Genomic DNA, 13,800 nt, shown 5'->3' with positions numbered 1-13,800 from the left:
AAAAAAAAAAAAAAAAGATCTCAGGCGGTGCCTGTGGCTCCAAGGAGTAGGGTGCTGGCCCCATATACTGGAGGTGGTGGGTTCAAATCTGGCCTCACCAAAAAGAAAGATCTCAAATCAGGCAGCACCATAGCTCAGTGGGTAGGGTGCCATCCATGTATACCGAGGCTGGTGGGTTCGAACCCAGCCCAGGCCTGCTAAAACAATAATGATAGCGCAACAACAACACAAAATAGCCGATGTTGTGGTAGGCGCCTGTAGTCCCAACTACTGGGAGGCTGAGGCAAGATAATTGCTTAGGCCCTGGAGTTAGAGGTTGCTGTGAGCTGTGATACCACTGTACTCTACACAGGATGACAAAATGAAACTGTCTAAAAAAAAAAAAAAAAGACAAAAGATGGCAAGTATTAGGGAAGATATGGAGAAAAGGAAGCCCTCATACACTCTGGTGAGAATGTAAACTGGTACAGCCATAATGGAAAACAGTATAGTGATTCCTCTAAAACTTAAAAATAGAACTACCACATGATCCAGCAATCCCAACTCTGAGTATATATCCAAAGGAAATGAAATCAGTATATCAATGAGATATATGTATTCCCATGTTCATTGCAGCATTATTTACAATAACCCAGATGTGGAGGCTCGGCTCCTGTGGCTTAAGTGGCTAAGTCGCCAACCACATACACCCAACGTGGCGGGTTCAAATCCAGCCCAGGCCCACCAAACAACAATGATGGCTGCAACCAAAAAATAGCCAGGCATTGTAGCAGGCGCCTGTAGTTCCAGCTACTTGGGAGGCTGAGGCAGGAGAATCGCTTGAGCCCAGGAGTTGAAGGTTGCTGTGAGCTGTGATGACACAGCACTCTATGCAGGGCAACAGCTTGAGGGTCTTTCTCAAAAAAAAAAAAAAAAAAACACCACCTAGATATGGAATCAACCAAATTGATCATCAACAGATAGATGAATGGGTAAAGAAAATGTAGTACATATACACAATGAAATACTATTCAGCCTTAAAAAAAAATGAAATCCTTTCAGTTGTGATAACAACAATGAACCTGGAGAACATTATGTTAAATAAAAGAAACCAAGCATAGAAAGACAATACCACATGATCTTCACCTATGTGTTGATGTGGAATTTAAAATAATTGAACTCACATAGAGAGAAAGTAGAAGGGTTGTTAATAGGAGCCCTGGGCATTAAGGGGGAAGGCTGGGGAGATGTTGGTCAAAGAATACAAAATGTCAGCTAAATAGGAGAAATAAGTTCAAAGTTCAAAAGATCTATTTATTGTACATCATGGTGACTACAGTTAATAACAATGTACTGTGTTCTTAAAGATCAATAACAGGGCTCGACGCCTGTGGCTCAAGTGGCTAAGGCGCCAGCCACATACACCTAAGGTGGTGGGTTCAAATTCAGCCTGGGCCTGCCAAACAACAATGATGGCTGCAACCAAAAAATAGCCAGGTGTTGTGGTGGGCGCCTGTGGTCCCAGCTACTTGGGAGGCAGAGGCAGGAGATTTGCTTGAGCCCAGGAGCTGGGGGTTGCTGTCAGCTGTGATGCTACGGGGATAGCTTGAGGCTCTGTCTCAAAAAAAAAAAAAAAAAAAGATCAATAACAGAGCAGATCTTAAGTATTCTCATCACAAAAAGATGATGAGTGTATGAGGTAATATATGTTAATTAGCTCAATTTAGCCATTTCACAATGTACATATATTTCAAACCAATATGCTATACATGATAAATCTACATAATTTTTGTCAATTAAAAAAACAAGTAGGCTTGGCACCTGTAGCTCAAGCAGCTAAGGTACCAGCCACATACACCAGAGCTGGCAGGTTCGGCCTGGGGCCTCCAAACAACAATGACAACTACAACCAAAAAAATAAAAAATAGCTGGGCGTTGTGGCAGGTGCCTGTACTCCCAGCTACTTGGGAAGCTGAGGCAAGAGAATCGCTTAAGCCCAGGAGTTGGAGGTTGCTGTGAGCTGTGATGCCACAGCACTCTACTAGGGCAATAGCTTTGAGGCTATTGAGCTTCTGAGGCTCTGTCTCAAAAAAAGGTTGCTGTGAGCTGTGATGCCATGGCACTCTACCTAGGGCAATAGCTTTTGAGGTTCTCTCTCAAAAAAATTTAAAAAGTAACATTGTAGACCTAAAAAAAATAAAAGGAAACTAATAAACTGGAACAAATGAAGTTTGAAAAAGGAAATGTAAAGGAGAAAACTTCTGAAAAAGGAACATATTCATGCTGGGCATGGTGGCTCATACCTGTAATCCCAACACTTTGGAGGCCAAGGTGGGCAGATCACAAAAAAAAGAAAAAGGAACGTATTTAAATAAGGTCTTTACAGATTATAAAACTCATGAAGGAACAATCAATATATGTCACATACCCTGTGCCCAACTTCATAAATACTGATTAAGAGGTATATGTAGGGAGAAGGCATTGAGTAAAGTTTGATGTAATACACATACACACCCACACACAAAGTAACTACTAAGGAGAGTAATCAAAGAGATAAAGTGGAAAGGTGGGGAGCCCTTGAAGTCCAGAATAAACAGGCACAAATCACAAATAAACAGAGCAAAGCCTCACCAGCAAGTATGTAGTTACAGTCTTCTTTACCAAGGTAACATGAATAATTGAGATCAAAATAAAGTCATTAACCTTAACCAAAAATAATCTTTCACCTGCAGAGAATAGCTACTAAAAGAGACTGAATCTCTTTATAGACACAGGGATCTGGAAGCAAGAACCCTGCTGGACAGAAACTAGCAAACTGGAACACTGAAATGATATAATCCAAATTCAATACTATTACAGCTCTTTGACAATCAAATGTCTAATATATGCACTCCAACAAACAGCTCATAGTATTCCCAGGTCTACATAATTTGGCAAGCCTACCTGATGGTGGTGAGGAGTGGAATCTGCGAGGATATACAGCTGCTGTCAAAGATTCTGCAAAATAAAGATTAAGAATAGAGCAGCACACTCTTTATTATATCTTAAAATTTTTCTGCTTTAGTATCAGTGTACTTACTAAGCTTCTCATTGGTTCATGACATGAAATATATTGTAATTTTAAAATATGTAGGGTCAGGCTCTAAGAAACCTCAGCTGATATATTAAAAGTTATAAAAAAAAAAAGTTACAAGAATATTATAAAATTCAATGCTTATAGTTCAGTGTTGAAATAATTTATTTAAACACTATTACACCAAACTTGAAATGTACATTCAAAGTGATAATCTGGACTCTAAAACTATATTCAGATTCATAATAATTTGGGACATACATAAGTGTAGTCTAAAAATGCACAAAGAACCTCTGAGGGCATGCATGTATCAAGAACAATTTTCCTCTGAGACTCATCAGTTAAAAGCTTGACAGTGTTATTTTCAGGTGCTGACCAGATTAAGACCAACCAGCAACCAAGGAAAAAAGTTCTAGGACAACTGGAGAGAAGTCCAGAAGGCTCCACTGAGCACCACAGAAGAAAGAACCTAGCCACATCACTGCCACCTCCCCTTCTTCTTGGGCCTACTGATCCTAAGGTGGTTTCTTGACATTAGAGCTTAATGCCTAAATAAATGACTAGAAAGCCAAACACTAATGGTTAATGTAACAAGAGTAAAACTTTGCAGTGTAAATGAACAGGAATGGAACAAAGGAAACTACATGGGTGGAAAGGAGACACTAGGATTCCATCTCCTGGACTAATTTTCTTACTACATCACCTGGTAATGCTCACAGACTTCACAGAAAATAATTGGGCATGTCACATACTGCAGACCATGCTCTTCCCAATAGGTGAGTCCAAGCTAAAGTTAGGTGCCATTCTGGAGCATGGCTCACAGTATACTCAAAAGATATTTGTTACGTGACTAACAAATTCCAAAATCACTTACGGTAAATGTCTCATTAACTGAGAAGTGCTTACAATATTAAGCAAAATCATGGATTCTAAAACAGAACAAAATAATTTTCCTTTGTGGTTACCCTAACATTCCCCCCATCTTTCTTTACTAACATTATTTTCTGGGTTTTCTTCAATTGGTTTACACTACATTTTTAAATCCATGTTTAGGAAGTAGCTATATATCAAAACTAAAACCCTAGAACTATAAAACTATATCTAATAGTTTACATGGAAATCCAAAACCTAATTTTTGCTGGGTTTTGCCTGCTCATGGTCAGGGTCTCTGTAATTTCCACTCAGCACATGGTACTTGTAGGGCAGCCCACAATCTCCAAAGTACACTAAAATTCTTTCCAAGATACCACCTAGCCTAGTTTCTGGATTCTTTGGTGATGAAAAGGAAAGCTGACCATCAACTTCCCAGGGTAGCTTTATTCCTTCTTTGCCATTCTCAAGGAAATTTCCCAGGATCCAAAAAACTGCTAAAAAGCCATCAAGTACAAGTCACTAGTCTTTGGGACCCTAGATTCAGCCACAAAACAGTAACACTCAGGATTAAAAAGGAAACAGCTATAAACAAACATTTTGGCTTACTGACAAAGAAGCTACAGACTATTTAGATTCCTTAAAAATATATTTGCCTTCTCAATTTACCTCAGCTTACAATCAGCAGATGTGGTCAAGATTCTGTTACCAGTATGAGGTGAAAAATAGGCTGAAGCAATGCTCTTTGTATGTTCAGTCAAAAAAATCACAGGCTGGCTTCCCCTGGAATTCAAGCGCCTTGCATCATAAATATGAATATCCCTGAAATAGGAGGAATAATTATCAATGTTGCCATAATAGATATAATAAGCCTCTAGAATAGAACTGAACATAAGTTATACACTGAAGAACATGTAAAACAAATACTGGTATAGAAAAAACTTAACTATTAGAAAAATCCGGGCGGCGCGTGGCTCAGTGGGTAGGCCACCAGCCCCGTATACTGAGAGTGGCAGGTTCAAACCCAGCCTCGGCCAAACTGCAACTAAAAAATAGCAGGCATTGTGGCAGGCACCTGTAGTCCCAGCTACTCGGGAGGCTGAGGCAAGAGAACTGCCTAAGCCCAGGAGTTGGAGGTTGCTGTGACCTGTGATGCCACAGCACTCTACCAAGGGCAATAAAGTGAGACTCTTGTCTCTACATTAAAAAAAAAGAAAATCTTGTAAGATATCTTACTATAAGATCTTCTATATCTTCCTATAGAAGATGTATGTAACCAGGGATAGGGAGACAAGTTTCTAGATAGTTTTCCAATCCAAGAAAAAGGTTTACACAGACAAGTCATATATTTATTTTTCTTAAAATTTGAAGAAAGTATTTTCTTCTCACAAAAGTAAAGATAAATGCATAGAATGCCAAAGTAAACAAAAATGTGTATTTCTTTCAGTATCTTGACTGTTTATTAAATCCAAGGGAATTTCTCATTAAAAAAAAAAAAAGTCACTCAGGAAAACCCTGATCAGAATAGAAAGGAAAATTAGAAAGTGTCTTTGACAACCAAACTAAACCAAGTATTCATGACATTAAAAGGCATAAGTCATAAAATTTTATAAAGAACATACCTCAATCCTGCAGTAACAAAAAATTGTCTATGCACTGGGTGTACATGAATAGTTCTTATTTTTGTCAAAGAAGAATCAATAAGTTTCTCATAAGAAGTTCCAGGTGTCCGTCTATCCACCAATGACATATTTCCATCCCAATGTGCTACTATTAAAGTAGAAGCATCTTCCGTCAAGAAGTCAAAGGAGGAAAAGGCACTTCTTTCATTTCTATACACCTAAGAATATCAGTAACAATCAGCTCATATAACATTCTACTTTTAATGAAAATCTATACATAAATTCTTTGGTAAAAGGGTCACAAAACACTTTAGCCAAATAACCTCATTTATCCTCCCATCACCCCCATAAGAAGCATAGGACAAAATGGAAACAAAATTAGGGCATTTAGGATATCTATTACCTCAAGAACTTATCCTTTCTATGTGTTGGGAACATTTTAGGTCCTCTCTACAAACCAGTGTGAAATATACAATATATTGTTAACTATAATCATGATACTCATCTATCAAACATTAGAATTTATTCCTTCTATCTACCTGTAAAAATTTTTTTAAACAGAAACAAAGGCACTGATCAGATGTCAGACTTGTCTACCATCAAATGGCCATCTACCCATGTCAGGGCTACATGCCAAATCTCTTCAACCCAAACCTCAATTCCAGATCTACCTTATGAAATTTACCAGGAGATAAACTGAACTAAATTTGACAAAATTGAAATTATATAAGTATTAATAACTATGCCAACCAGGTCTAAAATACATGGCTGAATGCTCATCTACTCCTGGTAGAAAAGTAAATAAAAATTTTTGACAATTAGTCTACATCTGTCAAAATATTTACTGCTTATACACTTTGACCCAATAATTTCACTAAGATATACAATGATGTCTGCTGCAAGAATGCTTATTATAAGAGCAAAAAGAAGTGATCTAAATATCTACCAACAGACAGCTGATTAAATAAATGATACATCTCTACTTTGAAATATCAGGCAATGCCTGAAAAGAATGAGGTAGTTTTGTATTACTAACTGTCCAAGATATACTTTTTACTGAAAAAAACACATTGCAAAAGGCAATGTATGTAGTATGACTCCATCAGTGTAAAGGAGAGAAAAAAAATCCTTACAGTCTTGTAAGTATATGTGCACTTTGTTAAAGCATACTTAAGATGGACAACAAGGTTACTTCTGGAGAAAGGGAATGGAAGAGGGTAAATTTACTTTCATACTCTATTTACTATAAATATCTTATCACAAGCATGCTGTTATAATTTCTTCATTATGCACAATCCTTAGTACTATAGCTTTGGGTTTAGGACTCATACACATAAAGAACAAAATATAAATATTTCTATCAAAAGTAAGAGAAAGAGAAAAAAAGAGAGGAAAATAAAAAAGTAAGAAAGAATGACCACAATTCTTATTCTTTTGTTTTTTTTGGGTTTTTGAGACAGAGTCTCACTCTGTTGCCCTCAGTAGATTGCTGTGGAGTCATAGCTTTTAGCAACCTCAAACTCGGGCTCACATGATCCTGCTGCCTCAGCCTCCCTAGTAGCTGGGACTAGAAGCTACTAGTCACAGTGCCCAACTAGGGTTGGTTTTTTTTTTTTCTATTTTTAGTAGAGATTGGGTCTCACTCTTGCTCAAGCTGGTCTTGAACTCCTAAGCTCAAGCAATCCACCTGCCTTGGCCTCCCAGAAGGCTAGGATTACAGGCATGAGCCACCATGGCTAGCCTTCAATTCACACTGAGGAATCATGAATTACTGCTGATTTTGTTTTAGTAAGTATTATTATGAACTAAGATTAATAAATGAATATACTAAAGGCATCACAATCTCCCCACACCCCCAAAAGCCCAATCCATACAAATGAAACAAAGTATTCAGTCACTGTATTAAAATGATTAAGAGCAAGGGCTTTGAAGTCAGACAAACCCGAGAGCACTCTAGTTCTGACTTCTACATCCTTCAGCAACCCAATAAACCTGTCTATTAAATGAGATAACATTAATAATATAAATATAAAACACACTTAGGATAATGCCTAGCACATGGTAACTGTTCAATCAGTAGTATCAGGAACAAATTACTCTAACAACATGAATGAATTTTAAAAGCATTGTGCTAGATGAAAGAAGCCAAACAAAAAGCTACATATCATATAATTCCATTTGTTTGACTTTCTGGAAAAGGCAAAATTATAGGGACGGTAACCTCATCAATGGTTGCCAGGGAGAGAAGAATGAGTACAAAGGTCATCTGGGGGGAAGACAGAGATTTTGTCTTGATTGATGGTGGTTACACAGGTGTAAACAATTAACCAAAACTCATAGAATTAGAATTTTTACCTAAAAAGATAAATTTTAATGTAATTTATACTTTAATAAACTTGACTTTAAACAAAATAGGTAAAGAACACTCACAACTCAATAGACCAGCTTGGGCAATATAGAGAAACCCTGTCTCAAAAAAAAAATTTCAATTCATAAGAATTCTATTGCTGAGCTAATCTGATATAGTTAAGCAAATCTGAAAGCTCATCTTAAACAATATGTTTGTTGTAAACATTCAGTAGTATAGAATAGATATTTAAGTAGTAGACCCAAACACAAGCTGGAGTATCCAATATAATGAGGATTCCTCAGATCTTTGGAAGGCTCTGGCCTTCCCCACCAGAAATCAAACTGATGACAACATCTCCAAGGAAGCTGGGCATTGTGTTTACACCTATAATATTAGCATTTTGGGAGACTAGGAGGTTGTAGTAAGCTATGACTGCACCACTACACTCCAGCCTAGATGACAGAGCGAGAACCTTTTTTCTTTTCTTTATTTTTTTATAGACAGAGTCTCACTTTGTCACCCTCAGTAAAGTGCCGTTTGACATCACAGCTCACAGCAACTTCCAACTCTTGGGCTTAGGCGATTCTCTTGCCTCAGCATCCCAAGTAGCTGGGACTACAGGAACTGACCACAATGCCTGGCTATTTTTTTTGTTGCAGTTTGGCCAGGGCGGGGTTCAAACACACCACCCTTGGAATATGGGGCCAGGGCCCTACTCACTGAGCCACAGGCGCCACCCAAGAGAACCATTTTTCTAAAGAAAAAAGAAAAATCTCATAGGGTCAGATGTGGTAGCTCATGCCTGTAATCCTATCATTCTGGGAGACAGAGGAAGGAGGATCCCTTCAGCTCAGGAGTTTTAAACCAGCCTGAGCCAAGAGCAAGATGCCCGGCTCTACTAAAAACAGAAAAAATTCCAAGTGTTGTGGCAGGCACCTATAACCCTGGCTACTCAGCAGGCTGAGATATGAAGATCATTTGAACCCAAGAGTTTAAGATAGCTGGGGGCTAGGCTGACACTACAGCACTTTAGCCTGGCCAACAGAGATGGTCTGGTGATCTAGGTAGAGTGACCACAGAGTGGTAGATAGAATGGGTTGGTCAGGAACATAAGTCCCCAAGATCTTTCAACTATTCTTAAACAAACTTACACTTAATCAGATTTGCATGGGTTAGACCAGGAAAGACCTTAACCTCAAAAGATGGTTACAAATAAACTTGGCTAGCCAGGCATGTAGCCTCAACACCTATAATCCTAGCATTGTGGAAGGCCAAGGCAGGTGGATCACTTGAGCTCAAGAGTTCAAGACCAGCCTGAGCAAGAGCAACACCCTGTCTCTTAAAAAAAAATAGCCCGGAGTTGTGGCAGACAACTGTAGTCTCAGCTACTTAGGAGGCTGAGGCAAGAAGATTACTTAAGCCCAAGAGTTTGAGGTTGCTGTGAGCTATGACGCCATAGTGCTCTAGCAAGGGCAACAGAGTAAGATTCTGTCTCAAAAAAAATGCAAATAAACTTAGCCTAAGGTCCTTCCTCTGGGTGTTCCTTTCTTGCCATTGTGCAATTATGATGATGTACAATGGCAGTTGTTCATTCTAACTTCACCAGAGAAAAACAGCTAAGCTAACTTCTTTACCATGAGATACATATGACATATAAAACATAATAAATGTTAGCTAGAAGATGGGGCAGCGCCTGTGGCTCAGAGGAGTAGGGCACGGGCCCCATATGCCTGACATGGTGGGTTCAAACCCAGCCCAGGCCAAAAACTGCAAAAAGAAAAAAAAAAAAGTTAGCTAGAAGACAACAGAAAACCAAATTGTGTAGCCTTTTGTGTAGCCTACAAACCAAAAGTTTTAGGTAAACATAATATAGTACCATTATGTAATGAATTGCTCTATTGTCTTTTTTGTTATGCATAAGACACATCCCTACAAAATTCAAATCTGCAAAGGTCAGGAAAGATGAAAAAAAGTATAATATTCCAATTTTTTTTCTGAATAAAGATGTATAAGTTTTAAGCCTAAAAATAGAAGTATGTGTTATTTTAAGTTTTTGCAAAAAGAAAAATTAATAAGAGCAAACATTTACTATGTATCAGGCACTAAGTATTTTATCTGGATTAACTCATGTAATCCTCATGACAATCCTATAAAATAGATACTGTTACTGTTAGAGCTGCATGGTGGCTCAAGGCAGTCAGAATAATTGAAAAGAGCAAGTAAAGTTTTAGCAAGACAAAGGTTTATTAACAACTTGCACAGCAACCAGACCCCGTCCTAGTGACTGCAGGCCCTGAGGAAAGTGCAGCTTGGTGTTTTATATACAATTTTGAGGAGTATCAGCTCTTCCTCAGACACCTCCAAGGGTCTCAATTAACTGTGTTCTCAAAACAACCCACCTGCAAGGTCTTGAAAACAACCTACCTACAAGATCTTTATCAGCCTCATTCTCATAACAACCTAGGTCAGCCTGACCCAAACCAATCCCAAAAGGCCTAACCATATCCATCATCCACCCTCATATCTAGCTAACTGTCTAACATTACTATCTCATTTCACAACGAAGGAAAGTGAGGCACAAAGAGGTTAAGTAAGTAACTACTCAAGGTCACACAACTATTTAAAAATGGTCTGGGATTTGAACTTAGATAGCAATATAGTTCTAAAAGTCCCTATGCAACAGCATGGTACTGGCACTAAAACAGAGCGGTAGATTTATGGAACAGAATAGAAAACCAAGAGATGAATCCAGCTACTTATCATCATTTGATCTTCGACAAGCCTATCAAAAATATTCAGTGGGGGAGACTCCCTATTTAACAAATGGTGCTGGGTGAACTGGCTGGCGACCTGTAGAAGACTGAAACTGGGGGCAGCACCTGTTGCTCAAAGGAGTAGGGTGCCAGCCCCATATGCCGGAGGTGGCGGGTTCAAACCCAGCCCCAGCCAAAAAAAAAAATTCTAATAAGTCTGAAACTGGACCCCCACCTTTCACCATTAACAAAAATTGATTCTCTCTGGATAAAAGATTTAAACTTAAGACATGAAGCTATAAAAATACTAGAAGAGAGTGCAGGGAAAACACTTGAAGAAATTGGCCTGGGAGAATATTTTATGAGGAGGAGCAATTGAAGCAACACAAAAAATACATTACTGGGATCTGATCAAACTAAAAAGCTTTTGCACAGCCAAGAGCACAGTAAGTAAAGCAAACAGACAACCTTCAGAATGGGAGAAGATTTTTGCAGGTTATGCTTCTGACAAAGGTCTGAGAACTAGAATCTACAGGGAACTCAAACTAATCAATAAGAATAAATAACCCTTTTTTTTTTTTTTTTTGAGATTGAAGCCTCAAGCTGTCCTCCTGGGTAGAGTGCCATGGCATCACAGCTCACAGCAACCTCCAACTCCTGGGAATAACCCCATTTCTATGTGGGCAAGAGACTTGAACAGAAACTTCTCTGATGAAGACAGGCACATGGCCTACAAACATATGAAAAAATGCTCATCATCCTTAATCAGAAGAGAAATGCAAATCAAAACCACTTTGAGATATCATCTAACTCCAGTAAGATTAGCTCACATCACAAAATCCCAAAACTACAGATGATGGCATGGATGCAGAGAGAAGGGAACATTTCTACACTGCTGGTGGGAATGCAAGCTAATACAGCCTTTTTGGAAAGAAGTTTGGAGAACACTCAAGGAACTAAAAGTAGACCTACCATTTGATCCTGCAATTCCTCTACTAGGTATATACCCAGACAATCAAAAATTATTTTACAACAAAGACATCTGCACCAGAATGTTTATAATAGCCAAGACATGGAAACAGCCCAAGTGCCCACTAACCCATGAATGGATTAACAAATTATGGTATATGTACACCATAAAATACTATGCAGCCATAAAAAAGATGGAGACTTCAGATCTTTTATGTTTACCTGGATGGAGATGGAACATATTCTAAGTAAAGTATCCCAAGAATGGAAAAAAAAAAGTATCCAATGTACTCACTACTATACGAAATCAATATATAACCACCTCCACAATCATACAAATGGCAAAACATAACTATAGTCCATAAAGTAGAAGGGAAGAGGAGAGAGGGGTGGGAAGAGGGTATTTGGGAGAAAAGAAGGTATTCAGGGGACCCCACCTAATGTGCATGATGCAATGGTACATTTCAAAAACTATTAAGAAATGAGTATAATTGTGATGGATGTGTTACTTGGTTCAATGTAAATATTTCACATTGTATACTGAAGCAATACCTTGAACCCCAATGCCTCAATACACAAAGTTATGATTTAATAAAAAATAATTATTAAAAAAAGTCCCTATGCTATATCACTGGACTGGTATAATAATCATTCATGTGACATTTCATAAAGAATCCAGATTATCATCTGAGTTTGGAATGTAAACACATTAATATTTACCTCTTCAAAAATGCCCCTGGAAAAATCCCCACAGCGTAATGTGCCATCATAGCTCAGTGACAATAGGTGGGCTGGATTGGCAGGTGAGAAGTAAAGACAGCTCACTGGCTGACTATGGGGCTGAAAAACATAAACTGCATCTTCTTTAGGTTGCTGGGTCTGAAAAAGAGTTGGGGGTGGGGACAGAGACAAAAAACTAATGAAAACGAATAACATTTGTTTTATTATGTCACTAAATTATTTACATCGGAATTGCATTGTCTTTTCTTAGTCTATATAATTAAACCCACTCTCCCATTCAGAAAATCACAACTAGAAACTTTATACTGTCACTAACATACCTTTTTTCTAATTTTCAGTCCAACAATACAAAGTCACATTAACTTCTAACAATGTACAGCTTTTTATAACAGCAAACTAGTTCATAAACCACTGCTCAATATGACTTCAGATCATGGAAATGTGAAATCTACTCTTTTTTTCTTGGAGACAGTGTCTCACTGTCACCCAGGCTAGAGTGTCATGGTGTCAGCCTAGCTCACATCAACCTCAAACTCTAGGGCTCAAGAGATCCTCTTGCCTCAGCCTCCCAAGTAGCAAGAGTGCTACCATGTACAGGCAGCTAAATTTTTCTAATTTTAGTAGAGACACGGGTCTCGTTCTTGTTTAGGCTGGTCTCAAACTCCTGAGCTCAAAGGATCCTCTCACTTCAGCCTCCCAGAGAGCTAGGATTGTGGTGTGAGCCAACTGTGCTCTTTATTTCACACATGGCATATTACTTTCTAAAACATGGCTTGGCGCCTGTACCTCAGCAGCTAGGGCACTAGCCATGTACACTGTGGCTGGCCAATTTGAAGCAGGCCCTGGCCTGCTAAAACAACAATGACAACTACAACCAAAACATAGCTGGGCATTGTGGCGGGCACCTGTAGACCCAGCTACTCGGGTAGCTGAGACAAGAGAATCGCTAAGCCCAAGAGTTTGAGGCTGCTGTGAGCTTTGACAGCATGGCACTATACCAAGGGTGACATAGTGAGACTCTGTTTCAAAAAAATCCAGTATCAATACCATTATCACTTTGCTTCCTTAAGTAGGCATCTATATTAACATTAACATATCATTCTCAAAAGGTCATGGCATAAAATAATAGTTTTAAAAGTATTCTACCTTCTAAATACACCATAGAAATGCAAACCAATCCCAAATAGCCTAACCATATCCATCACTATTGAATACTTTACTTGAAAAGAGCAAGTAGGGCGGTGCCTATGGCTCACTGGGTAGGGTGCTGGCCCCATATGATGAGGGTGGTGTGTTCAAATCCAGCCCTGGCCAAACTGCCCACAAAACTGTGGGCGGTGCCTGTGGCTCAGTAGGTAGGGCACTGGCCCCATATACTGAGGGTGGCGGGTTCGAACCCAGCCCTGGCCAAACTACAACAAAATAGCCAGGTGTTGTGGCAGG

General features: G+C 38.8%; 1 protein-coding gene across 1 annotated transcript in view; it reads right to left on the bottom strand.

Moving 5' to 3' along the window:
* WDR76 (WD repeat domain 76) overlaps positions 1 to 13,800 on the bottom strand; it is a 59,767-nt gene that overhangs the window by 2,358 nt on the left and 43,609 nt on the right. The window contains exons 9-12 of the mRNA XM_003791779.2: positions 12,337 to 12,495; positions 5,545 to 5,762; positions 4,592 to 4,744; positions 2,923 to 2,976 (exon numbers count right to left, since the gene is read on the bottom strand). Of these exons, the coding sequence (XP_003791827.1) occupies positions 2,923 to 2,976; positions 4,592 to 4,744; positions 5,545 to 5,762; positions 12,337 to 12,495 (584 nt within the window). The remainder of the gene's footprint in view (positions 1 to 2,922; positions 2,977 to 4,591; positions 4,745 to 5,544; positions 5,763 to 12,336; positions 12,496 to 13,800) is intronic.

The sequence above is a fragment of the Otolemur garnettii genome, unplaced genomic scaffold (genome assembly GCF_000181295.1).
Source record: "Otolemur garnettii isolate 467f Iridium unplaced genomic scaffold, OtoGar3 scaffold00050, whole genome shotgun sequence".
Classification (NCBI taxonomy): Eukaryota; Metazoa; Chordata; class Mammalia; order Primates; family Galagidae; genus Otolemur; species Otolemur garnettii.
The sequence above is the reverse complement of the archived record's forward strand: the minus strand, read 5'-3'. Positions and strand labels throughout refer to the sequence as shown.